This window comes from Tinamus guttatus, unplaced genomic scaffold (genome assembly GCF_059628265.1).
Source record: "Tinamus guttatus ecotype Peru unplaced genomic scaffold, ASM5962826v1 Tinamus_guttatus_pri_ptg000297l, whole genome shotgun sequence".
Taxonomy (NCBI): Eukaryota; Metazoa; Chordata; class Aves; order Tinamiformes; family Tinamidae; genus Tinamus; species Tinamus guttatus.
Window position 1 is genome coordinate 1,672,354 of NW_028288831.1, and position 25,568 is coordinate 1,697,921.

Genomic DNA, 25,568 nt, shown 5'->3' on the forward strand with positions numbered 1-25,568 from the left:
GGAGTTTTCAAACTTCTGGGTTAGAGGTTCATCTGCTCGATGCTTTCCCTGCAGCCGGACTCCCTTGCAAGGGAGAGGCCAAGGTGTGAAGGGATCAGGGGGTTTGTAGCCCTTCTTGGAGTGGTTTTGCTTGCACCTCTCGGGGATGTGAGCTCTACTGAAAGGCAGGATGCAAAGGGGAGAAAGATTATCCTAGCACTTTGGAAAAAGTAGGATCAAAGTTGTTTATCTGAAAAACAGCTATAAGTATCAGAAAATAATCCTGATGCTGTTTCTGCTGACACAGGAAACTTCAAATTTCCTTTAGAGAGCAAGCTGTTTTCTGCCGTCCTGCCCTTGAAATGGTGTTCAGACATCTTTATGAAAGTGATGTCCCTGTTATCATTAGAGCTAATTGTTAAAACTCCTCCTTATCTGCATGACTTCCCTTCTGCAATGGCCAAATGAGAGGATGAAGATAAGGGGAGGGAGAGAGGAGAACAGGGCAGTGAGTCAAAACCAGGGATTATGACAGAAATTGTCTTATAATTAAAGTTACGGAGCTGCCACTGCAGCTCTGTAATCACTGCTGCGGCTCAGCAGGGCATGGATGGAGCTGTGTCAGATACCTGGCTGCTTACTGAGCTACTGAGCAGGGGCGAGATGGGGATCTGATTCGGGAGGGTGATCTGGAGGTTAATGCCGATTTAAGGAAGAGTGCGAGGTTATCCCGCTCTATCCCAGTGCAAGGAAGCCTTGTGAAAGGGATGCACGGTCCTTCGAAATGGCTCTTGGCTGGTCTCTCTGCACTCACCTTTGGATGCAGTGATGCCTGGATGCTTTTTCTGGTCCCCACTCCATACCCTGAGCTGCTCGCCCAGCCCTGGAGCATCTCGGAATCCCTGGGAGGGCTCTGCTTTTGCACGTGCTGTGCTCGAGGGGCGGCAGAGCCGGCGTTGGCACGGGGAGAACCTGCTCTACGTGGAATGGTGGCCTCTGCCCCTTCATTTCGTGCTGGGTGCTTGGAGATCAATGGCTCTTTCTTTCCAAGACCTTTATTAAATGGTCCTGAATTACGGCAAGTAACCGCAGGCTGCCTAGTTAGCGCAGTGAGGGAGAAGTAATGGGAAGCTTTATTTAATTATTTGTTTATTTACTATTACCCTTGGTTGGATATTGCTGGCTGCTTTCTCTCTGCATTCCCTGCTCCATCCGTGTCCGTGCTGCCTGTTTTTATTTATTAATGGCTGAAGGTTGGTTTGGGGAAGAGTCCTCAGTGTTGACGCTATTGAGTTGTGAATCCTTAAGTGTTCTGAAATAGCAGTTATCCGTGTCTGCTCCTGGCAAAGGCCACAGAGCTGCTGACCTCTGAAATTAGCTTCTGTAACCCAGATTTGGCCCTTGCATACCGGGCCGATAGCAGTTGTTTTAATTTTCACCTCCTGCATGACTGATGCCATCTCGTCGTGTTCGGGTAGCCCTCCCATTGGTATCTCCCTCCAGCCACTGCCCGGAGTCGGAGAGTGGCAGGATGTGACAGGCTGGAATTTGCCCCAAAACTGACTGGAGCCTCATTCTCCTCTGGTCCTTCCCGGGAAAGGAGATGGGATATTTGGCAGTAGAGACCTCCAGTTCAACTGGTGAGGGCAGTGACTGGTTGTACTCTACTGGGGAGGCCAGCAAGCCAGAAGATGGGCTGAAATACTTGGACCTACCTGGAAAATAAATTCTCCGTGGTCTACTTTGCATCTGCTCTTGGTCTGGTGGAGTTTGCAGTGGGTCTGGAGCCAAGGGCTCCTGAGCTGAGTGCTGAAGCTAATAGTAACACACTTCCCTGCAATATGCAAAACACAGGAGCAATGGGAATTTCTGCCTGACCTCAGCTGGTGTGATCAACTGATGCCCTGAAGCATGAAAATAAATAGCTCTGACTCATAAGAACAAGTGGTGCAATTACTTTAGCTAGGATAAAATGTTTGTACGTATCTAATCCTTTCCTGTATGGTGTGCAGAAGCCGGTGCATTATCTCTCTGTTGTTCTGCCTTTCCCACCCTCAGCAGCACGGTTCCCCCCAGGTAAGCAGTTCCTCCTGCTTCTGGGGTCCCCATGTGAGCAGCACCAATGCAGAGCTGCAAGGATGGCAATAGTGAATCCTGTTTAAAAACACGCCAAAGGTAAATCCAGGTTGAAACTTAACCTTCTCTTTTTCCACTTAATACCCTCCATTAGCTGTCTGCTCTCTGCCTCTCTCTCCTTCCGTCTCCCCTGGATTTAGCGTGCGCTGTTTTGAGTTTTAATTTCGATTGCTAATCACTGCAGCTGATCTTATGCTGAGCAGTGGGGAGCCCTCCGTGTCCCAGTTGCATATGCGCGCACGCACACACCTAATTTATCCTGACCTGCCAGGTGACAAGAGTTTTGTATGAATGTTAAACAATGAAGTCCTTGAATGCATCGACTCGGAAAATAAACTGCTTAATAGGCAGAATGCTGCGAGCTGCTCTCCTCGGCTGGAGTCATTACGGGGCTGCCGCATTTTGCCGGGTCTCACCATTAGCAACTCGCTGTGCGCTGATCCCAGGCATAAGTGGTGCCTTCCAAACTCCAACGTGCGGAGGTGGCTCCATGGGCACCGGTGAGCTGCAGAGGGCAATGCCATGTGTTCATCCTACTGAACTTCCATAGGCTCCCATTTTTTGGGAGTGTGGTGCTGGGAAGAGGAGGACTGGGGGCAGGAGCGAGATGACGAGGCAGAGTTAGGGCAGCTCTGGTGGAAGCTGCTGTACCTTGCCATCATTTATGGTGACAACAGGATTGATGCAAAGGTGACGCTGCTCCGTAGGCAGAGGCAGCTGAGCTCGTGGCCTCTCCGGTCCTTGAGGCCGTGTGCTGGATCGGAGCATGGTGCTCAACCGAAGTAGGCTGTGTGGTGGCCCCTGGTACCTCCTTCTGTCTTCTACTGGGCTATAAAACTGTATATGCACCTATAGCAATAGGTTGTAATTTTCTAAGGCCAAAGCAAACTTCCTTTGTTCCCTGCTGGAAGTGAACAGATTTTCCTGGTCCAGGTTAACTCTGCCTGAAGGGACATCTCCTGGGTGAGGCACACATAGAATTACAAAGTTCACTGCCTTTTAGAGGCAAATAAAGCCTCCCCTCTGCTTTCCTGTGCTGCAAGGTGGATTTACTTGAAAATCTTCATGTCACAGAGCTACCAAGCCACCTCAGTGCATCCTCTAGTCCAGAGGAATGCACTGTCCCTGGCCACCTCCAAGAGCACTGTACTTGGGAGGTTAAGAGGAGCTATCTCGGCAAACTGAGCTGCATGGAGAGTCCAGAGGGTGTTTTGGTGTTGCTGGCCAGGTACAGGAGGGGCAGGCGGGCTCCCTGCAGGAAGCACTGTGCCACGTGCATGGCCGGGCACATTCCCTGCCCCAGCTCTGCTGGGAGGATGATGCCCATTTGGAAGGGAGGAACCCTCTGCCAAGACTTGTGACCTTGGCATTCCACTAAGGGAATGCTATAACCATGCAGATGGATTTCTACCTTTCTGTCATTGCATATTTAAATTGCAGGTGGACTCCCTTCCTGGTTTCATGCTTAGGTCAGCTGAGGAAGTGAGCGGAATGCTCAAGTTTCTGTATTCATCAATAAGGGGGTTTCTCCACAGTTTGGCTGAAGAGCAGGACAAAGGGAGGGGAGACTGAGTGGAGCCATGAGCCCAGTGGGACAAAAAGAGCCATCTGCAAGGAGATGGGGCCTTTACAAAGGAGGGAAACAGGGCAATTGCCCCACATTCTTCAGCAAGGGGGACAAAGGAGTTGGTGAGCTCAGGTGAGAGCCGATTGCGGGAGGCAGGAGTTCGGTGTAGGCGGCCGGGAAGGCTGTAACTTCTGAGTACCTTGGCCAATGGGGAAAAGGAGAGGGCGTCCCTCGGTCAGGAAATTAGGATAAAAGCGGGGCTGCGTCCCCCAGCAATTTGAGAGACCCCACAGGGATATGCCCGGTGGACTCTCCCTTTATTCGAATAAAGTTTTAGGACTCCTCTGTCTCCTTTTGGACATTCAGTTCTTGACAGCGAGATTTTCCGCACAGAAGGAAAGGGGTTCTTGTGGTGCTGCTTTGCATGCAGAACAGATGCTGGGCTAAGGAGGCATCTCCTCTCTCCCCTGACTAAAGCAGGGGCTGAACAGGGCTCTGAGCAGATGCACCAGGAATTCATCATTGCAGCTGCATGCGCTGTGAGTGATGGGTTCATGGAGGTCTGCTCTCACATTTGCTCCTGCCTGCAGGGTGTTTGCCCATGTAAGAAAAAAGGCCTGAAGAAGAGTGCGTTTTAGCTAGCAAATGATTGGCGGTGTAAAGCCAACTTTTGAGAGCTTTGGGCTGAATTTTTAACTGCTCAGCACCCGCAGGCAGGGCCAGGCTTTTCCCGAGCACTCGCTGCCCAGCACTGTGAATGTTCCTGCCAGATCGTCAGAGCAGCGCTTGAAACCAAAAATGCCTCTAATGCACACAAACTAATTACCGCCGCCTGCCCCTGGAGAGGGCCTGTGCTCCGAGCTGCTGGGTCTGTATCTTGATCGTTCTGGGTAAGAGAAACAAAACCAGGCTTGTCCCGGCGGTCCCCGTGGGCTGGGAAGGATGCGTGACTTGGTGCTGATTGTGTTACTCTGTCTGCCACTGTGCTATGACAAACATCTAATAAACACATTTTGAGTGGAGAGCGATGCACATGCACAGCACTCGCTTTGGGAGTGCAGCGTTGGAGTTCACGGTGAAACTTCCTTTTTTGCTGGGTATGGGTCTGGACCGAAACCTGGCACCGTCTTGTCACGGCCTGGAAAGAAGAGTTGTGGTGTCGCTAAGGAGACCTGGGTGTCCCCAGGGTTTGATTTTCTCCTGGCCAGGGAGTGATGGTTCTGTCTACCGGCAGATCCACAGGCCTTGGTGCTTGGGCTCTTGTTCCGAGCCCGTGGGATTGTTCCTCCTCCAAACGGCACCGGTCGATTCTGGAGTTCCGCAAAGCCCCTGTGTTTTCTACTGTGGGTCCTTTTTTTTTTTTTTTTTTTTTTTTTCCGTTCTCCATCTAGCATGTTCCTTTCTTTTGCTGTCATTGTGATCAGAAGTGACAAAAGTCTCCATGTGGCACCTGACAACCTTCCTGCTGCAATGTAAGCGTCTTTGAAAGGGCTTGGCTTGAGGAAATCAATGCGTTAGCTGCTGGTTTTTTTCTTTCCCATCTCCCCATTGCGAGAGTGGAGCACTTAGCATCGCTTTTCCTCTTGTTCCAGCCACTCGACTGTGTTTGTTTCGCCTTAATTACCTGGGTGTCAGTGCGAGGCTTCATCACTGTCTTTCCCCAGCCGGTCCCTTTTCATTTCACTATGTCGCAGATGAGCAGAAGCCTCAATTCCCAACCCTGTAAAACCCTCAAGACTGAAAAGTAACCAGTAAGTGACCTTGTGATGTCTTTGCATGCCTGTGGAAATTAAAATTAACTGGACTGATTTGACTGGCCTAAGGGAAGAAAGTTTTAAAAAAAAAAAAAATCTGACAAATGAGCCAGGAAAGTTTTGGATGTCTTGTGTGAATAGGAAAATTATAATACGTAGTAGCTGTAAATGGTCTTCCACAGGATCACTGAGCGCGTTGTAGGAAAATAGCCGGTGTGTGCGAGGGATGCATTTGCGCTGTGCATGTCCGCAGTAGAAGAGTGGTCCTGGGCACTGCTATTCCCGCAAATCTGAATGGAGTTTGCTACCAGCAGTCTGAGCTGGGGGCACTGGGAAAGCTAGTGAATGTCTGTGCCGCGTTACCTATATGAGGATTTTATTTATCTATTACTTATTTTACTACATATTGCAAAATGCAGAGGGTTGTAGGGGGCTGCAGGCTGCACAAGGATGTGGAGTATGGGTACATTTTCTGCAAAGAAGAAAATAGCTTGTGCAAGGCCACGAAGGATAATGCTTGTGCAGGCTGCACTCAAGTCCTGGTCCTGTGACCTCCTGCTGCTCTCGCTCGTGTCTCGAGTATTTTCCATGCAACTGGCACATTGGAGCTGTTGGATTGCAGGACCACAGGCGCGAGTGGCAAACGCAGGTTGGTGCTCATGGCCTTTCCTGTGCTTAGAATGGCCAGGTTCCCAGGACTGTCACACTCGCCTCCGCCAAGTGTCATCTTTACCCCCGTGTCAAGGGCACTTGTGTCCCGTGACAAGCCTATTGACCGCCTGTCATTTTCTATTTGGTGCTTGAGCCTTTTCTATGTCTTGGCTTATGTCTGGGGAGGTGAAAGGACTTGATGAAGGCAAAGCTCGCAGAGAGCAGGAAGGCTGCGTTGGCCCGAAGGAACATGATACTCAGTGACACAAAACACCAGTAAGTTGCATGCAAGTGCAAGCGATCACCTGCTGAGAGCAGGGAGCCTGCACCAGGGATTGCTGGGGTTGCACATCAGAAGTTGTTGGCTTTGCCAGCCAGCTCAGACCATCAGCTCATGCCTCCAGCTGCAGGGGAGGCTTCCTACAACACGCTGAACCTCTGCTCTGGGAGGACCGTCCTGCTCTTCTGCCTCCACAACTGCTGATGGTTCTTTGCCTGCGAAGTCTCTTGTTTGTAAGGGTGGGCAGTGGTGTTATCTTGACAAGGAGATTTCCAGTGCTGTAAACCATGCCTGTCCATCCTAATTACTTCTTTTATCGGCTTGTAGGAGAGTAACTTTGCAGTGGTAATTAGTCTCTTGAATCCTTCCCTATCTTAATTAACACGGAATAAGAATGGGAGAGAAGGGGAGAAAATCTCTGTGTGGGGCCGAGAAGGCCCTTCTGCGGGGGGAGAGCAGCAGAGATATCTTAAGCAATCAAACATGGTCTGGAGAGGACAGGCCTTGCTGAGAAAAGCCATACACAGGAGCACTGCGGGAAGATGCCAAGAAGCAGCAATCACCGTGGCTGGGATAGCGCTAGGATGAGCGTGCGCGTGGATGGCACATGGAGGGGAGCGCACGCGTTGGGATGCCGCGTTGGAGCCGCAAGCATCTGCGGCCTGCGTGGGCATCACCTGCAGCTCCCAGCACGCGGCTCGCCTGAAAATGAGCCCATTCATCATCTCTAGTGCTCAAGACACAGCACCAAGAGGGCAGTTTGACCTGATCCTGCCCTATAGCAGCTGCAATTACCAAAGTATAATTCATTTTTGAGGGAATCGAGTGGTTTCTTTTCCCCCTATTAAATTTAGAGGTTTTTTTTTTTTTTTTTAAAAAAAAAAAGGAGGGCAGGGGGGATGGGCAGGACTTACTAGTCCAGGAGAATCAGCCCAACCATGTTGCCTGTAGTTGGGATGGATTGTGTTTTGCAGAGGCAAAAGGTAGATTTCAAGTTAGCTGGATGCCTGTGTGCTCCTCTGGGAAGACACTGGTTTTCCTTTCTGATGTTTAAGCGAGAAAGTGAGAATCCCGTCAGAGGAGTAGTAGCAATATTGTTCGTGATGTGAGGATCAAGGGCAGTCAGTGACATTCCTTTCAAGATAAGGTGAAACTCAGCTTTTTATCAAACAGAAGAGCTTTATTTCAATAAATAAATAAAGTCTTGGAGGAATTAGTGTTTGGGTCTAATTGTATTTTCTTCAAGATAAAGCTCACAAATGAACTTTGTAGAAGACAAAAAGCTGGACTGTGCAAACTGTTTTCTCATCATTGCTTTTGGGATGTGATTCCAGGGCACAATGCATAGAGCCTGTGTTGTTGCTTTGGATGCCCAGTGTTGCCTTGGCTTCAGGATCTGGCAGTGTCTCAAACTTAATGGTTCTTTTAGCCTCAGTACAGTCTTGTTCCATGCTCCTTGGTATAAAGTTGTTTGCTATCCTGCACCTTTGGCTTGGGCTTTATGTTCCAACTGTAGCGGTGACAGCACAAGTTCCTGGTGCCCTACAGGCTTTGTCACCAGCACAGTCTGTAGGGCAGAAAGTGCCTCTGTGTCACGCTGCTGCGGGGGTGAAGACACCTTGGTCTTGGAGCTGATCTCTGCCACTGCAGATCCCGCAAATAAATGTATGTGTAGGGAAGAGCAGATCTGGAATCACTTTCTAAGGCTGCTGCTTTAATTTTCAGACCTTTTCTATCTAGCTTGGTGCTGGGGAAAAAAAAAAATCTCTGTTTTTATTACAAGCCCCAAAGGCTCGTACTAATAGCTCAGTTTAAAGCTGGCAATAATACCTTCCAGAAAGTGTGTGCGAGACTGTCTGAACGCCAGACTGTGCCACCACCTTCTCAGCATCCCCCTCCTTGCTGTGTTTTTTATGTTTGCTACAGCCAAGCTGTGCAGGAGCTCCTAAAAAAAGAGTTGTTTCTGCCAGGTCAACCTGTGCAGTTCAGCAGTGGGATGGGGTCTGAGGGTCCTGATGGCCTGGATCAGCGCATGTTTTTGGGTAGGGATGCACGGGGAGGGAGTCACTGTGTGAAGAACTTCCCTCCCTTCCCTTCCTGTGTCCTGGGGACACGGTGTGTGGTAGGGCTGAGCTTCCATGCCTTCTTCATGTTGCTAAATAGAAGAGACAGCTCCATTCACTAATTTACAACCCTACAGAGTCTCTGTTGCATTTAAAGGCAGGAGGGGCAGGAAACCCTTTGATTTCCCCCGTCTTCCGGACTGGGTGTGGAGCAGGAGGTGTGATGGAGACCACTGCATCCCTCGAGCAGTGTGGTTTATCAGGCTGGAGTGCCGTTGTTGTCTCAGAGCTAGATTCACAAGCCCTTAGGAATTACACGGACATGAGACAGGCAAAAGCCCTTTGAAGCCATGAGGGCCGTGTTGGAGGAGATGCTAGCAGGGATGAAGATGCAGTAAAAGATGCACCAGCCCTTGGCTGCCTAGCTCAGCTGGGCACTACTGGGGGTCTGGGAGAGCTGGGAGGTGGAGGAAGACTTTGGCCTCAAGAAGCCATCAATCCCTCTCCTCCCCCAAGCTCCACTCATGGTCTGGTGGTTGAAGAGCAGAGATGAGTATGATCCCCATTTCAGCCTCTCCTGTTTGTAGGTCATGGGGTAAGGAAATGACTCGTTGAGAGCTTCACTGGACTTAGGTTGGAAATGGCAAAGGGGTTGGGGCCATGGGACTGAGGTGCAGTGAGCTGAAGAGCCTGACTCGAGGCCCCGTGGGAAGTCTGTGACCGAGGCCACAGAGAATGTGAAAGGGAACATGTGTTGGGTTCTGGGCATGCTTAAATGACTGTGCTGCTCAAGGCTCGTTTTTCTGAAGGGATTTGGTCATTCAGAAGCCCAGGTGTTAGTGAAAACTGGTAAAACTGGCTCTTAGGCAATTCTGCAGCAAGTTGAATGGCTTGCTTCCTGCTCCTTGAAATTTAGACTCATGCAGTGACTGCTTAAACTATTCTCCTTCTTTTGGCTGTTCAGTGGGATATTGGTTTTATCTGCCACCAAACAAGACTTATTTTTGTTCTCGTAAAGACTTTTTGGAAATTCAAGTAGAAGGTGCTATGTAAGTCCAAAGTGTTTGATTGTTTAGAAGTCACTGGAGTATCTTGTGTTCATTATTTTAACAATTGGAGAGGGGTTTTTATTTTCTCCAGAATCATAAACACAATCTTCAGTGTGTTTTATGAAAACAATAAAGCTAAACTCTAATAACCACACACTTTCCTTGCTTTATGTGCACGCATCCTTGGGGAGCGGGGCCTCAAGGACTCATCATGCTCTGCTTTTAACAGAGTTTTAATGTGCTCAAGTGTGGATTTGCTTCGGTGCCTAGCAGAATTTTATTTACCTTTTTTTGCTCACCTTGAGCATATTTAAAGGCATCTCTGGAAGAGAAACTCACAGTGACGCAATGCGAGTTTTAGCATTACTATCCAAAAATCAGGCTTCATTTACATACTGTGTGTTTCAAACTGTTCTATATGAGGTCTAATTAGCTTTCTTGCATTTTTTTTTCTTTAGTCCTATGAATAATACTGTTTTCTTTTAGAAGAGATCTGAGGCTCTTGGAGGCAATTTACAAAGGAGGGTGCTCTGCTGCAGATGGAGTACCAAAGTGGAGAGATGAAGGGACAGAGTTTCTAAAGTATTTAGCCACCTAATGGATTTTTATTTTTGAGTACGGAAGTAGGTTAGGGCCCTAACTCCTTCTGCGGTAGTGGGTTTTGATTGAGAATTCTCTAAACGAGGTAGTTTTCATCTACAAATGTTGAGAAACCCAAAGTACCATGGAGATGCTCTACTTTTGAATATTTTTTCGAGGCGGGGGGAAGGAGTTCTATCTTTGGCACTTCTTCAAAGAAGAATGTGTGACCAGTTGGGTAAGCGTCCATCAGTGCTGTAACTTCCCTGGAAAGGCAGAAAACCTTGGACTCGGATGGGTTATACCTGATGCTTGTCTTTCATCCCTTGGTTGTGACTTCTGTTTCAGAAAATGATAGAAGGAGAAGTTATTTTTCCTCTCCCCTCCCAGGGAAAGTTCCTAACAGTGTTTTATTCTGTCACTGAGCGGGATAATGTTTGAAATCTTGGTGAAGTCCTTTAGACCTCTATGGGAGCAGCTTTTCCATGATGCTAGGAGGTGGAAAGCTGTCAGGGAGGAAGGAAAAGGAGATGAAAGGCGTTACCACTTCTATCAGAAGGTGTAAAAATGTAGGCAAATGCCTCTCTTGTAACGGGGTTGGGGGGAGTTTGGAGTCAACTCCGTGGTGGTACCTGCCCTGTCCTGCCGACAGGCAGGTAGGCTGTGGATCCTGTGTTGATTAGCAGTTGATATCTCTAGGCTTCTGGAAGAGATTGGGGCAGAAAGGCACAGCACCTGCTCTGCTCGATCTGAAGAGGAGGATGAACATGAGTGCACATGTGTCCGCACAACAGCCCTAAGCAGTTTTCAGCCAGAATGCTGGGGACACAGCAAATGTCATGCAATGCCTACATGGACATGTTAATTAACTCCCTTGTAATTAACAGGGACCATGTCTTTATCCATCACTCAACATAGTGTTTGCATAAGTTTTTCTCCCAGGAGAAGAAGCAAGGAGACAGATGGTGACAGAGTACTGGGTGTCTCTGTGACAGCAGTGGGAAGCTTCAGGTCATAGGAAGTCATGGCACTCTGGGGTGTTAGGCATGCCGGCATGAAGGACTGGCTTTGCAAGCTGTTTTTTTCTGGCTTTCCCTGGTGTGGTGTCCCTGATTCCCAGCTGAAGGGGCTGTTGGAGCAGCCCTGGGATGCAGGAGCTACTGGGCTTCACGCAAGAGCAGTGGTGCTCTTGCAGCATCACATCTTCGAGCAGAGGTGGTGTTCTTGCCTCAAAAGTCCTTCGATGGCCACCGGAGACCATCAGGGCTCCCTGGTTTCCAAAAGGAGCTTTCCGCAGAGAATGATAGATGTGTTTAATTTTTGCAAAGCTTGTAGCCTGGTTTTATCCCAGGGTGGGTCTCTTGAGGTTTTATTAACTGATGGTGTCTTTGGGAAAAAGTCAAAGCAGGAGTAGCCGTGGAACTGGTGTAGGAAGCAAGAGCATGTTTGGAGATTACATTTCTCATTCTGTCTGTCACTATGTGCTGGGTTTAAGCAGTGCAGTTCTAGTTTTGCTGCAGCTGCATGGCTGCTCTCTGCCAAAAATCCCCCGGCTGGCCTCCCCCTTCAGCAGGGAGCAGGTTGTGCTCTCTTGTCGTGGCAGGTCCCTTGCTCCGGTCCATGAGAGAAGCCCCTTTGGGTTGGAACGCAGCAAATGCCCTTCTCATGGCTCTGGTAACTCCTGCAGGAGCTGAAAGCTCAGCTTGGCTCCCTGCAAGCTCCAGGTTGCAGGGGGCTCTGCTCGGGGTGTGCAGGTATGGGAAGATGATCACCCCACCTTCGAATCTGGGAGACAAGCAATTTGCAAACATGTGTTGATGCATTCCCGTAGGAAGCCAAGCTCCAAATCATCACATTGCCTCCTACATGCAAATTCATCAAGGGAACCTATTTAATTAGAGGATAAATTTAGAAATCAATTATTATTTGCAGAAGCAGATCCCTTCCTTCTAATGAGGCTGCAAGGTTTCATCCCCCTCTACCTCTCTCCTGACCCTTGCGTATGCAATCAAGGTTGGAAATGTTCCATAGCTTTTCTTTGTTGATACAGGTAGCCCTTTTGGGGCAGCTGTTGTATGCTTTCCCCAAGACTCTGAATGTTCCGAATGTTGGGACAGCAAATACAGACCTTTAAAGAACAAGCAAAAGAGAACACACAAAAAAATCAGAACAAATTAAAAAAATAAAAAACAAACAAACAAAGCTTCTGTTAATGTGAAACCCTACTGCTTTTGAATGTAATAGCGCTGGTCTGATGCAGAGACCAGATCTACTGTTAATGAGGAGCAGGTTTAGGTTTTGTTTATGGGGTACCGGATTGGAAGAGATGTTAAGTTGATAGGGAAAAAAAAAAAAAGAAAAGGAGGAAAATAGTCTCATCGAGTCTCTGTACTAGTGGGGAATGCAGAGCCACGTGTGTATGCAGGGATTGAGACCCTGGGGTTGGTGGAAGGCTCTGTGTGCGCTGTTTCCCAGTGGCTGCTGAGCAGATGGGTTGTTTATGAAGCCTCTTGGTGGAACGGTTCCCTAGAGTCCAGGGAGCAGCTGGGATGCTCTGAGGAGCTGAGCCCGGCCGAGGCTCCGTGCTCAGCATGGAGCACGAGGTGGGGCAGGGATGGGGTGGCGGGAGGCGAAGCGCTAGTTGTGAGAGAAGGGCAACGTTCCTGGGTATTTTGCTGTTGAAAAAGAGGGTCTGCTCGTATGCCAGACCTGGGTGCCAGTCGTGTCATTCCTGAGAACATTGCTGCTCTGGGCTGGAAATGTTTCTGCCACTTAGTCACTTTTAATCTCTGACAAATGGCCTAGCCTCTGTTTTGGTTTACCAGTTATAAACGGGGAGCAATTATCTTGCCCGTGGGCTCTGGGCAGTCATAATGCATTCGTGTTTGCTGTTATGTTCCGGATTCCAGTGTCTCATGGTCCTATGATGCTACTTCCTCAGCCCTCCAGAAGCTCCGCTGTGATCTCAGATCAGTTGCTCCGAGTCCAGTTCATTTCAGTGCGCGTCGCTCCCGGAGCGGAGGTGATGTTCACATCTCCGCTCCGAAACCCCTTCTGCTCCTGCCAGCCTGCTCGGGGCAGCCTCGCACCCCATTGCTTTGCTCTTTGGTTGAAGCTTTTTGGGCTGCACAGGTGCCCTGCCCGGTGCAGGAGCTGGAGAGGGTCCTGCAGCCTGGTGTAACGTCGGGTGGATGTCGCTTTTCTGCATGGTGCAGAATTCCTGGTGTTCCTTGAGCAATAGCGGGTCGCTGATGTGTCCGGGGCTAGTGTCATCTATCCTGATGCTAGGAAAAATAAACCATTTGTGCAGGTCACTCCCAGGTTAAGCAGTCATAATGCACTTTTAAAATGAAAATTGTTGGTTTTTCCTGGATATTCTTCCTCTCCAAGAACTTGTTTGAGTTTTGACAGAAGCCACTACAGAGCCCCTTTACCAGTGTGTCTGGTACATGAGAGACTTTGGGAAATTTGAGGCTTTCCAGGGAGCAAGGACTCAAAATGCCTAATCTTTTTCAACCTAGACACCTGTCCCCTTTGACAATGAGGGAGGAACTCATGTTAGTAAAGGAGCCACTTATTAATAACTGTTTTTTTTTTCCTCCTTTCTTTACTTTTTGGGTGAAGGTAAGCCCAGGCTTTTCTAGGCTGCTCAGCTTGCAATGCCGCCATGCACTTGGTGCTGAAGCTGATGCCGAGGCAGAAGAGCCTATGTTCTCCACTGCTATTTTTTCCCCAAAATCCCTGGCCACCTGCCACACAACCCCCTTCCCTTGTTTCCAATCTACTGGTTATTCTTTTATCTTTTGTACTGATGTCTCTTCCTTGGAAAAGAACGTCTGTGTCTCGGGAGAACGCACCATCCTAGTGTTTGTGTCTCTTGAAAGTAGTCAAAATTTCTTTCCTCCTCATTTACGCCTGTTCTTCCACATCCCGCCCCAGGTGAGTGTGGGAAGCTCTGCCAGCCCCCCCGGGCTGCTGCAGCTCTGATTAACTTACTGGGATGGGAGCTCCTTGGAGGAGCTGCTCTAGAAAAATTACTTTGCTTCACAGTTTGAGCAGTGCCCTGAGCTATCAACTACCTTATCATTTTCTGAGGTATGTTTCCCAAAGAGAGACATTTAAAAATGCATAGAGGTTATAAAGCACTTGGCTAGTTCTAATCAAGCTCTGAGCAATGCTCGCCCCTTGCGTGCAGCGCAGCGGCTTCCCTGGCTTGCTTGCTCCCCGGTGTGCGTTGGGCAGAGCTGTGGATGCTGCAGGAGGGAGGTAGCGCTTTGCTGTGATGTGCAGGTTCTGCAACACTCTGCACGTCACCTGGGCAGGTTATGTGGCCCTTCGGCCTGGCACAGTTTGCAGGGGAGAAGAAGCTGGTGAGTCCTGTGTGCCATCTGTGCCTGCTGGTGCCAACCTGGCCGTGTTGCATTCCCAGCTCTTGCAGAACCGTGAAGCCCAAGGAAAGGTGGTAGTTGCCACCTGGACTGGGAGGAGGTGCAGGAGTAGTTTTCCTCAGGTTGGATGCCTTTTTTTGCACAAGCTATATTTAACTTGGTAATGACTCATTGGGCTTCTGCGTTTGAGGTGCTGCTGTCTGTCTGGATGAAGGCTTGCCCAGCCTCACCGACAAATGTCTCTGAAAGAAAGGAGGAGCGACGCTGACTTGTTAGGTGGGATTTAATAGAGATTTAAGAGATGTAAGGACTCTTTTGGGACTTGGATTAAAATAGAGGCAAACCCCATTCAACATTGTCCTTCTTTGCTAGTGTGTGCTGCCTGCTCAGGGGATCTGTGCTCTGGCTGCAAATGTTAGGCTGCTTGTACTGTTCCTGTTCATCCAAGGTTCTTGTTCATGTTCCTCCCTTTATGTGAAGGCTGTTATTAGTAAAAGTTCATTCTTAATTAACACGTCACGTCTATCACGCGCTGATGAAACAGTCTTTCACATAATCCTTGTGTGGAGCTCACAGCTAGCTCGCCAGCCTCTGTGCTGCTCTGGTCACCATCCACAGCATGGTTTAGTCCAGCCTCTTCAGTGTCCTTCAGACAGCCAGGGGCCATTGCTGGCACTGTTGTGTACCTTCTGTCAGCAGCAAAGCCTGCTAATCCAAGAGATGTGCCCTGGTTTCTTTAAATGGGATTAATAGTTGGACTAACAAAAATGGTCCTCGTGCCTTTCGGATAGTCCTTCCCCTCATTTCTCAGCTGTGTCTCACTTCGATTTTGAGCATCTGGAATAAGTGGAGAAGAGTGTTGCAGTGTTCCTTGGGATTCCTCAACAAAAGAGGGGCTGCAATATCACTTTTCTTCTCCTCTTTGGGATGAAGGCTAAGTAATCCAAACTGTTGACAGGTAGGCGCGATGGGAACACACTGTTGAGCGGCTGTGGCTGATCCAGGCCCCGCTGGGTGATGCGAGTCCCTCCAAAGCATCACTTCGGGGCCCTGGGCTTGCACCACGCGTTGCTGCTCACAGGGGAGATAGCTCTCTGAGAAAGCTGCACCCAGGGATGCTGTGCCACCTGTTATTCCAGTGCTGGCATTTCGTGTTTGAACAGAGATGACCCATCATGTTGCGCTGCCTGAGAGTGATTTTTATGGAGTTGGTTTAATATGTACCAATGCTGCCCGCCTGCGTGCAGTTGGCTTCCACTGTTGGTCAATGAGAGTCTCTGCTGACAAATAAAAATGGAATTGAATGGAACAGAACTGAAAGTCAAAAGGGCCCTGTAATAATTTCAAACTGCCTGAGGCACTGTGCTAAAGCCCTGGCATTATAAATAAGGGTAATGTACTAGAGACTGAATTGCAATCAAAGCAGATGCAAGAACATGCAATGTGCACTGAGCTTCTTTAAGGTGGTAGAGTCAGATTATGATCTGTGAGCAGATACTGTTTGCCAGCACTGCTCACTGGCTTGTATAGGGATCCAAAAGATTTTTGATTAGGAAGTCGGAAGGAATGTGGGACTGTGGAGATGGCTCCAGAGCACGAGTATGAGATGCTGATTGGAGCAGCCCAACGCTCCGGTTATCCTGAAGCATTTCCTAGGGGTGACTTGTGGAAAGGTCTGTCTGTCCTCCCTGCTCACCCCATGTCATCAGCTCCCTGATCTCAGCCTCTGTTTGCGTGATGATGTGATCTGCTGACCTCTTGCTGCATTTCATGATAATTACATCTATCTAAAATATGCTCTTTAAAAAAAAAAAACAAAAAAGTGAGTTTATGAGTAAGCTTGGAGGCAGGAAGGGAAGAATCCATATATTCTGATTTCATTTACAGTGCCCAGTGTTAACTGAATGTAAGGCTGAGGTGGATTGCACAGGCTGGAGCTGAGCTGGGTAGTTGGGCAGGGAAATAAGGATTGATATTAGTGTGTGTTGAAGAACTGCACTGAAGTGTAGTCATGCTGTCTGCTGGCAATCACTTTTGGAATCAACCTGGGAATAGCTGGTTCAGCTGCACAGTTCTTCTAGCTCAATGATGAACAACTTTTGCAGTGAGCCCTTCCCGTGCTGGTGCTTCTGCATGGCCTTGCTCTGTCTGTATCATCTTGATGCAGCCTCTGCAGACTGGAGGTCCAAAATGGGATCTGCTGCCTGACTTAAACTACTGTCGGCTGAGCTAACCAGCTGCTTTGTGGCTCCTCACTGTTTTGCCAAAAACATCTAATATGTCAGCGTGACAGTGGTGTCTGCACAGAGGAGAATACATGCAGGAGAATATATCCTTAGTGTTTTTGGAAAGTCTCAGGAAGGATTTGTAGCCAAGTCCATGTGAAGGTGGGAATAACACGTTTTTCATCATGGTTTTCTACACTTGTAATGTGGTAGTGGCTGCATAGGACAGGAGCTCTGGAGCTGCACAAACGTATGTCATCTCCTAGTAGTGGTTATGGAGCAGGCATTTGTGCTGACGTTAGGTCCATCACCTGCCTTTGACGGTGTGGATGGAGCGGTGGAATTGGCCTTGCAGTCCTTGGAGGAGTGCTTGCTCTGCCCTGGGGCTGCTCTCCCACTGCTGCTTGCCTCTTGCTAGGCACATCCCTCGCATGGCATTGCAGGGACATGCGCTCAGCTGTGCTCTGCTACGCTGACCCTGCACAGCTTTCTGCCCTTGGAATCTGTGGCTGAATGTGCGTGAGTCTTGGCAAAAAATGAGGAGGTTAAAACTTAATCCGGCCGTATCACTAGAGTGATTGTAAGGAGGTCTACAGTGATGCTTGCGGCTCTTGTGGAAGCTGTTACAGCCAGAATTTGCTGATGACTATCACTGTGTGTAATGGGGGAGAGGGCAGGATCTAATCAATCTGTGTGGGCTTTAATAAAAGAGAGTTTATCACTTCTGCTCTGATGGAAGATTGCGACATTCCCTGTGGAAGTTTGCATCTTGTTCCTGTTTCCTATGTCTCTCTCGCTTGCTGACTGTGAAGATGTGCTGTAAGCAGCTGATTTTGGAGCACTCAGCAGCAGAGCTTTAATGCAGGACGGAGCAGTCTGGCCCTAAGGAGAGCCAGGCTGTTTGTCTGCACTGAAGATGCTTTATCATCTCTTGGATTCCTTTCAGCTTGGGATCTACCCTAGCCTTCTGTTGCATTGCTCTGATGGTTGAGAATCCTTCGGTGGCAGCCGAGTTCTTGCTGTGTCTGTGCTGTCGTAGGTGGCCTGGGAGTAGTTTGAAGCCTAGCAGACCTCAGTTTTGACTATTGCCCTTGCAGGTGGTTTATACAAAGCCTGAAAACATCCCACTAATCAAACCCATGGCACTGTCCATCCCATCTTGTGTTGGGATTCCCAATGCTTTGTTTGTCCCATGTCATGTATGTGATACAGCCAGCAAAGTAACTAAAATGCAGAGTGCTGGAGCCTGTTCACCTACTGGGGGAGTGCCCTGCAGGTGATCTCCAAACCAAGGCTCACTGAACCCTTCTTCCAGGTGTCCTAGCAATTCTCCCCAGGACAAGCCCTGAGGATGTGCTGTTTCTGACAGGCACTGTGCACAGCTGGCAGACTTGGGTTCACGCTCCACAAACATAGGCATTTTGAGAAGACATGATCAGAGGGACCTTGTCATCTTTTTTTTTTTTTTTCTTCCTCCTTTTTTTTTTCTCAGAGAAACTTCTGAGGTTCTCTGTGACTTTTTGTGATACACAGCTGCATTCATGTATTGCCCAAGGGAGCACTGTGGGGAGGGGAAGCAGGAGGGTTGATTTAAAAGGAAAGGAACATGTAAAAACTGAGCAGAGGCAAAGAGGAAAAAAAATGAAGTGAGATAATGATTGGGATAAAAAAAAAAATCACTACCAAAAGGCCCAAATCCTAAGAACAGCTAGGGTCTGTTTGGCTGAGAAGAATCCCCTGGGGAGCATGGGGGAAGCCCCATTACTCGAGTAATTCTGGAACCAGTCTGAGCAGAGTGCTATAATCTATTCCATAGGGAGCAATCCAGTACTGGCAAGGGCACTGGGGAGAGCTCCCTGTTTATGACTTTCTGCATAATTTTGGTTTATTAGCATAAGTGGTAGCTAGCACTGAGGAATCTATAAACTAACAATTCAGCGGAGGTTGGTGCCTCTGGAGAACATTAGCTGGGAAGAGCCCCTGAGCTAATAGCAGGAGAAATGGTGTTGCAGGGTTGGAGATGATGCATGGGCAAGGAGATGATGAAGCGGCTGATGCTGCTAGCCTTGGTACCAGCCTGTGTAACATCAGATCATATTTCTGAGCCTGCTGTAAAAGGAAATAAAAGTGCTAAATAGCTCTGCAGCTTTTCCCCTGCTACCAGATTAAGACGGCGAGCCATGCAGGTGAGCTGATGAGGTCTGTCTGGAGGGTTCTGGTCCTGCTGGTGTTGGACAGGTGGTGAGCAAAGAGGCAGGAGGAGCCCTGAATTCATGTGCTGGAAATTACTCCCAGGCTCCCCACCCATTGCTCCAAGGATTTGGTCCTCTTTGTAACCACATCTGACAGGTCTGCTGGTCTGAGCAGAACTAGGGAGAGGAGAGAAGGGGAAGCACAAAGAGAGTTTCCTTGTTCGGAAAAGGGAACCGTACGGAGATGAACTGCCACAAGCAGAATGGCTTTTTTTAATAATGACCTTCAGGAATTAAATAAAAATACAATAAGCATGGTAGATTAGCAAGAACAAGCCAATTAAATTCAAAGCATTCTTTGTAAAAAGTCACGGCAGATAATGCAGGGCTGTAACCTCCTGAATAACTGAAGAACGTTCGGGCATTGCACATGGTCTGGGAGGGATGAGGCTATTGAATATTTCCAGCCTGGCAGCCTGCCTGGGAGAAGGCAGAGGGGAAAAGGCTATCTCTGTTTTTTTTCTGCCTTCAGTACAAAAAAGAGAGGGGGGAGGAAGGGAGGACAAGAAGGTAGGCAGAGCGGACAGGAGCCGGAAGGCATGAAGTAACAATTCTCCAACTTTAATATCTGCTGTTTCATTTTATATTCATCACGTCAGCATAATCTGTTTTTATGGGAATCGTCTTGGTTCCCAACCAAATGCATTTAGGCCCTTTTGCTTTTAAGTTTGATTGTAATATGAGTTGAAGACTTCAATGAAATGTTTATATGTGAGGGTTGTAGAAATAGTGAAGAGAAAATGGAATTACAATGTCAACTGGAAGGGATCTTGCTGGGGTGCCTCTCCACCATCCTCCTACCTCTCCTGACCTTATCCAGGACAGACAACTGGACAGACTGGGCTTGAGCCCAGTGCAGGGTCTGAGCCATTGCAAAGGGTTTTGTTTTTATTGCTGGTTTAATTTCCAAGGGAGATGTAAAGTTATGGTCTGACAGGAACCAGAGTCAGAGCAGAAAAAGTGAAACTCTCTTTTCTCTTTAAATTCAGACCTTCATTAGCTGATGTACACCCGCCCCTCTCTTGGGGCAGTTGGCATCATCTCCAACACATGAGTAGGAAGCATCATATAATACTATTATTGACCGTATAAACCCTTTGGTGTGGTTTGTTGGAGCATACACGGTGCTTCCTGGGAGGGAGGATTTCCAGGCCTCCGGACTGCAAGGCTGAGGGTGCACAACCAGGGCAAGGGGGTGTTGATGGAAGAGGGAGGAACTAGAGCGAGCCCCATCACAGACCGGGGGACGTGCAGCTACCCCACAGTGCATGGAAGGAGAAGTAGAGGGTGGTTTGCTGCAACTCTGAAGTCTCAGGCTTGAGGGCAGCTGTGCTGCTCTTCAGGCTCAGCTGATTCTTGTAATGGGAGATGAGGGGCAGGTGTGAAGAGTTGGAGCAGGAGATGGCTAAAAGGCTGGGAGGAGACTTCTCCTCTGGTTTTACTAGGGTAGATGCTGCATGCTGGGCTGGAGAAGCATGATTACCTCTGGCTTTAGACACTATTGGTGAGAAGAGGGATGGCTGGGCGCAGCAAGCAGAAGTAACAGCCCTGTGCTGGTGCAGGAGGACCCTTGTTTTCCCTTCCTGGCACATGCTTACCGGTGGGAGTTGTGGTCAGGTAGGATGAGGCTGTGGCAGTGGTTGCTTGCCAATGGGTCTGTCTGGTTGTTTTACTTAGCATTTTGTCCATGGAGCTGTGGCTCTTGTGTTAGGACAGGATTTAGTGCTGCATTTGAACCCTTGCTAAGAATTTCCTGTCGTCTAGATGCTGCAATGTTAAATAGCTATAGACTACAAGTGCTTTTCTATTGCTGCCCATTTAAAACCTTAACCATATCTCATTCTATTTTGGTGCAGGAATGTCCTTAATTTGTTCCAAAAGCGTTTGAAAGCTCTGATAACAGGCAATCTTGCTGCAGACTATTGCATTCTTCCTGATGGACGGCCTATCGTTCGCTGTAACTACAGTGTGGATAGCAGAATGACAATGCGTGTCCAGTGAAACACAGGCAGTGTAATATTCGTGTCAAGTATCTGAGGCCAGGAAGCTTTCCTGTATTTGGATATTAAAGGGATGGGCTGCAAAAGCACGTCTGTATTAACAGGGCTTGACATTTTTTATTTCTTTCTTTATTGAATTGCGAATCTGATGGAGAGGGTATGATGCTCTTGCAGTGCTGGGGGTGGTAATGACCAGGTTTTGTGCAACGCAGGTGTTGGGAGGAAGAGTGTTCAGGTGGTTATAAGTGCATGGTGAATGGCACCTGGGCTTGGCAAGTGAACTTCCATCAGAAATTGCCTCACTGCTTGCTGTCTTTGTTTAGAATTGTGAAATGAAGGTTAAATTGAAGTTTCTACTTTTGGAAGAGAGTTTTTCAAGATGAAATAGGCTTATCTTTAGTCTAGCCTGAAGTCCATAGAAAATTGCCTATATCTTCCAACTTCCCAGAAATGTCTGCATGATGCTTTTAAACATTCCATGCAAAAGTGTGTGTGTGTGAAAGGGAATAATTTGGGGAAAAAATTTTCTCACCTGTTGGTTTTTTTTTTGTTATTTTTATTATTTTTAATGTGATGTAGCCTTTGTGAATGGTAACACCCACATTAAGTGGGTTTCTGCTATGTCATACCAATGCAACCTGCTTTCTTGGGCGTTCTTGGGAGGATTTGTTGTAGGGTGTGCGTGTGCAATGTAACATGTGAGCGTGTGTGAAGGGTGTGCAATACTGTAGACCATCCGCCCCTATGGTGACTACATCTGTAAGCAGAATTAGGATGTCTCTGAATAATTAGTCTTATGTTGGCCTGTTTACCTCTAGGAAAGAGGTTTTTAGTATCTATCCCAAAGTTGTTACTGCTTTTCTTCTACCTGCCTTCCCCCCCCCCCCCCAAAAAAAAAAAGCCTTTTCTTGTAATACTAATTAGGCTAATTAGGCAAGGAGGGGCTCCTCAGTATGGACTTTCAAAGTATGGCTGCAAAGCAGAACGCAGTTAAACAGCCTGGTGTTCGTCTGCTGCTGTTCTTACTGTGCTGATTTCAGGAAACCCTCTGGTTTAACCTCTTTGGAGATGAGACATGAGACTCATTTCATAAGATCCCTAGGCGATGCACAGGCTCCTGTCCTGGAGCGTGAGTTGTGACTTTGACTTGATTTACAGGGTGAAGAGCGTGATCAGTGCGTTTTGCTACTGATTTGCTTCAGCAAACAGCTATTTGTATCAAAGGAGGGAAGGGGCTGTTAGGAGAGATGTTATTGCAATGACAGAGGCACAGCAGCGAGTTCATGCATCTTCTCAGGAGTGCAAGGGTGGAATCATAGAGATCCCATGTGCTAAATAGCTCCCAAGAGCTATTTAGGTGTGTGGGGTTTTTTTTTTCCCCTTTTTTTTCCCCCTCATTTTGAGTGCTCAGATGTGCATAGAGATAGGGGCTAATGACTGCTATGGTGCTGGCCAGGCAGAGATAATGAGCAGAGCCCTGAAGGAGATTCAGGTGGCAGTGCAGTCCTCCCGTGTATGTCAATAGCGTAATTAGTGAGGTGCTGAATAAGGGAGCTGGTAGAAATGGCCTAACCTTGTCTGTGCCCGCAGCCGGGCTGCTGCTGGCCATGGCAGCTGCGATCAGATCTTTGCTGGGTGCTCCAGAGTCATGGTGGGGACATCTCTGCAAACAGCTTGGTGGTTTATCAGTTGTAATCTTTTCTGGTGAAGAAGGTATTGCTTGCAGGGCTCTGGAAAATTGTTCCTGAAGAATCAACAGCTCTTGTTGCTGGGGGGAAAAGGGGCTGGGATGGGGGTCTTCAGAGGTGGAAGGGCCCAATCTGCTGTGTGTTGCTGCTAGTGAGCTGGCACCCAAGTACCTTGAAGGATCTGGGTCTAAAAGATGCCAGGAGCTTCTTGGGACACCCTCAGCCACGCTCTGCCTCTTCGAGCTTCTGCTCAGAGCCAGAAGTGGATGTGCTTTTGCCCTGATGGGTTTGTGCAACTGGAGTGCAGAAGTCCAGTTCTGTTCATTAGAGGCTTGGACTGGAAATGGGGGCAGAGGAGTAATCAAAATCCTCGGCTGGCAACCCCATCACTGAGTGATGGAGTGGTAGTGTGGAGCCAGGGTGTGCATCAGCTGGGTCATCCCTTCTTAGTGCAAACGTGATCTAAACTTGTGCTTTCTGCTGTCTTGGAGCAGCCATGCCTGAGAGACTACAGCTGTTTTGAGGTGGATGGCCCTGATTTTCTGCTCAAGTGTCTCCACTGAGGGGGAGCGTTGTCCACCCACAGAGGCCAACAGCTAATGGTCCTGTGTCCTCACAGCAGGGACACTCAGTGCGTACTCATTGTCTGCTGCTCCACAGAAGGTGCAAATACTTATGCAAAATAGAGCATTTGTCAAAGATTATGAAGCATATCACAATCCATTACAGTCAAATGTTAGGTCACTTCACAAACAGAAGGGAACTGAATTTGGATTTCTTATAAATTGGGTGACAGCAGAAGCCCTGGGCCCAGTAAATAAGAGGCTGCCACTGTGAACCTGACTTGTTTTGCATTGCTTATATTGCAGATGGAAAAACAAACATGAAAAAAGAGGTGGTGGAAGGAGAAATATTTTGGATCATTTTACCCTAGTATTCTTTTTTTGGGTTTGATTTGGCTGCCAAACTGACAAATCAGTTCTTTGCAGAGCTCCATTTAAAACTTTGCTGACAGCTTCACAGCTGTCCATCATCCTGCTGCTGCCTGGCCAAGCTCGGAGCTGCAGCTGAGGCTGGGGGGCCCTGGCTCTGGGATGCACGAGTGGTTTTTAATCTAGGGTTTACTTCTGGTCTCCGGATTTTGTCCAAGCAGCTAATTACTCAGGTGTGGTGCTCGGAACGTAGGTCAGGGTTGGATGCTGCTGTGGATGGGATTGCTGGGATGTCACTATCCCGGCTCCCAAGGTGTTTGCATTATAAATTGTCATTGTGGGGATGTGGCGGGTAAAACTAACATCTCCAGGGCAGAAGCTGCAGATACAGATATGCAATCCCAAGACCAATACACATTTGTCAGTCTGATGCTTGGCTTTTCCATGTTTACCACCTCTTGCTTGTGCTTGTTAGTCTGTGATAGGACTATCCTTGCTAAAGATGACTTCAGTGTTAGCTTGCTGATGCTGGAAGATGATTTTCCTCATAAAAGCCAGCAGAGCTCCTGCTGAAGCCTGTGTTCTGGCTTGTTTCACGCCAAACATCCTGCCTCGGCCTTGGGCTGGCTGGAAACCACCACGGGGCTCGACTGCAGACCTCCAAGAGCTGCTTCTGGCATGTTGCTGGGAGAAGGGTAGGAGGTTAAAGGCACTTTGTTCAGTGTGCTGTTTACTACAGTTGCCCTTCTTTTCCAGAAATTATTGCTTATATAAGGGGAAATGGATGTGCAGAGGCCCAAAGCAATGCTTAAGGTCACCCAGCAGATGAGAGGCATACTGGGTAAAAATCAAGTGTTCTGATTGCCGCTCCTTTGTCTGAACTGAGTGCATGGTGGAAAAGGCTGATCCTTGGTTGTCTGTTTTGTCACTGCAGAGATGTCTGGGACCGTGGCTGATATTTCCCTGGTGCACTGGAAGCAGCAGTGGCTGGAGAACGGTACCCTGTATTTCCACGTTTCCATGAACAGTGCCGAGCAGCTGTCTCGGGTCACTCCGCCCACCCTCCAGGAACCTTCGGAGATAGTGGAGGAGCAGATGCACATTCTTCATATCTCTGTCATGGTGAGTTGAAGCCGCCAGCTCCGTCTGAGGGTACACAGGGCCACCTGGGAGGGAATGCCGGCTGGCAGCCAGGCTGGAGTGGGAGGGTGGTGATAAAGAATAGACTGGCAAGTCCAGTTTGCAAATGTCTGCATCCCTTAAGTGCACTTGTTGTCTGATTCTTTTCTTGGTTGGGCCTCCAAAGGAGGAGAAGTAGGTTTGAATGGGCCAGAAAAAAAAATGTAGTTGATCTTGTAAAAAAATAAAATACAACAGCAGGGTATCTCCAGGGGAGAAGCTGTTGGGGAGGGTAAAAAGGAAGCTGTGATTCCCTGTGCCTCTGTTGACAGATCTTGAGGTATGTTAGTGGAATATTTCTCCTTGATCTTGCTTTCTGGCATCTATAAAGGCAAGATCGTGGGGTTAGTCTTGTCTTTTTGAAGCTTTCTTAACTTGAATTTTACCTATCAAGTCAATATAGGCTATTGAGTGATCCTTCCCTTTTCAAAGGACAAATCTGATCTAAGAGTGGAAAAAGTAGTCTAGATTCTTTGAATATCTCAGGTGTTTGTGACCTTTCTTTTTAAACATACTGTACGCATGCCTGATTGACTTTAAGAAGTTTATTTTGGCCTTATGAGGTAGTTGTGTATGTCCTTGAATCTGGCCCGTTGCCCCTCTCTGCTTTAGAGGCACACTTGTAAAATGGGACCAACCGTACTGTCCCTTGACTCCCACTACAATAAAAGCGATACAAGCAGGCTTGTATATCCACGAAGCAGTGTGTATAGGCATGTCACTTGTTTGCCTGAGTAAGGTCTTTTATAGGATTGGGACTGAGGAACCTGTGCAGCTGGAGCCCAAATGTCAGGGCCATCCTCTGTTTTTATAGATAATGTTGTCTGTGCTACACCTTGTAATTCA

At 48.2% G+C, this 25,568-nt stretch overlaps 1 protein-coding gene across 1 annotated transcript in view; it reads left to right on the forward strand.

Moving 5' to 3' along the window:
- ASTN2 (astrotactin 2) overlaps positions 1 to 25,568 on the forward strand; it is a 351,063-nt gene that overhangs the window by 29,345 nt on the left and 296,150 nt on the right. The window contains exon 2 of the mRNA XM_088527956.1: positions 24,478 to 24,665. Within this exon, the coding sequence (XP_088384082.1) occupies positions 24,478 to 24,665 (188 nt within the window). The remainder of the gene's footprint in view (positions 1 to 24,477; positions 24,666 to 25,568) is intronic.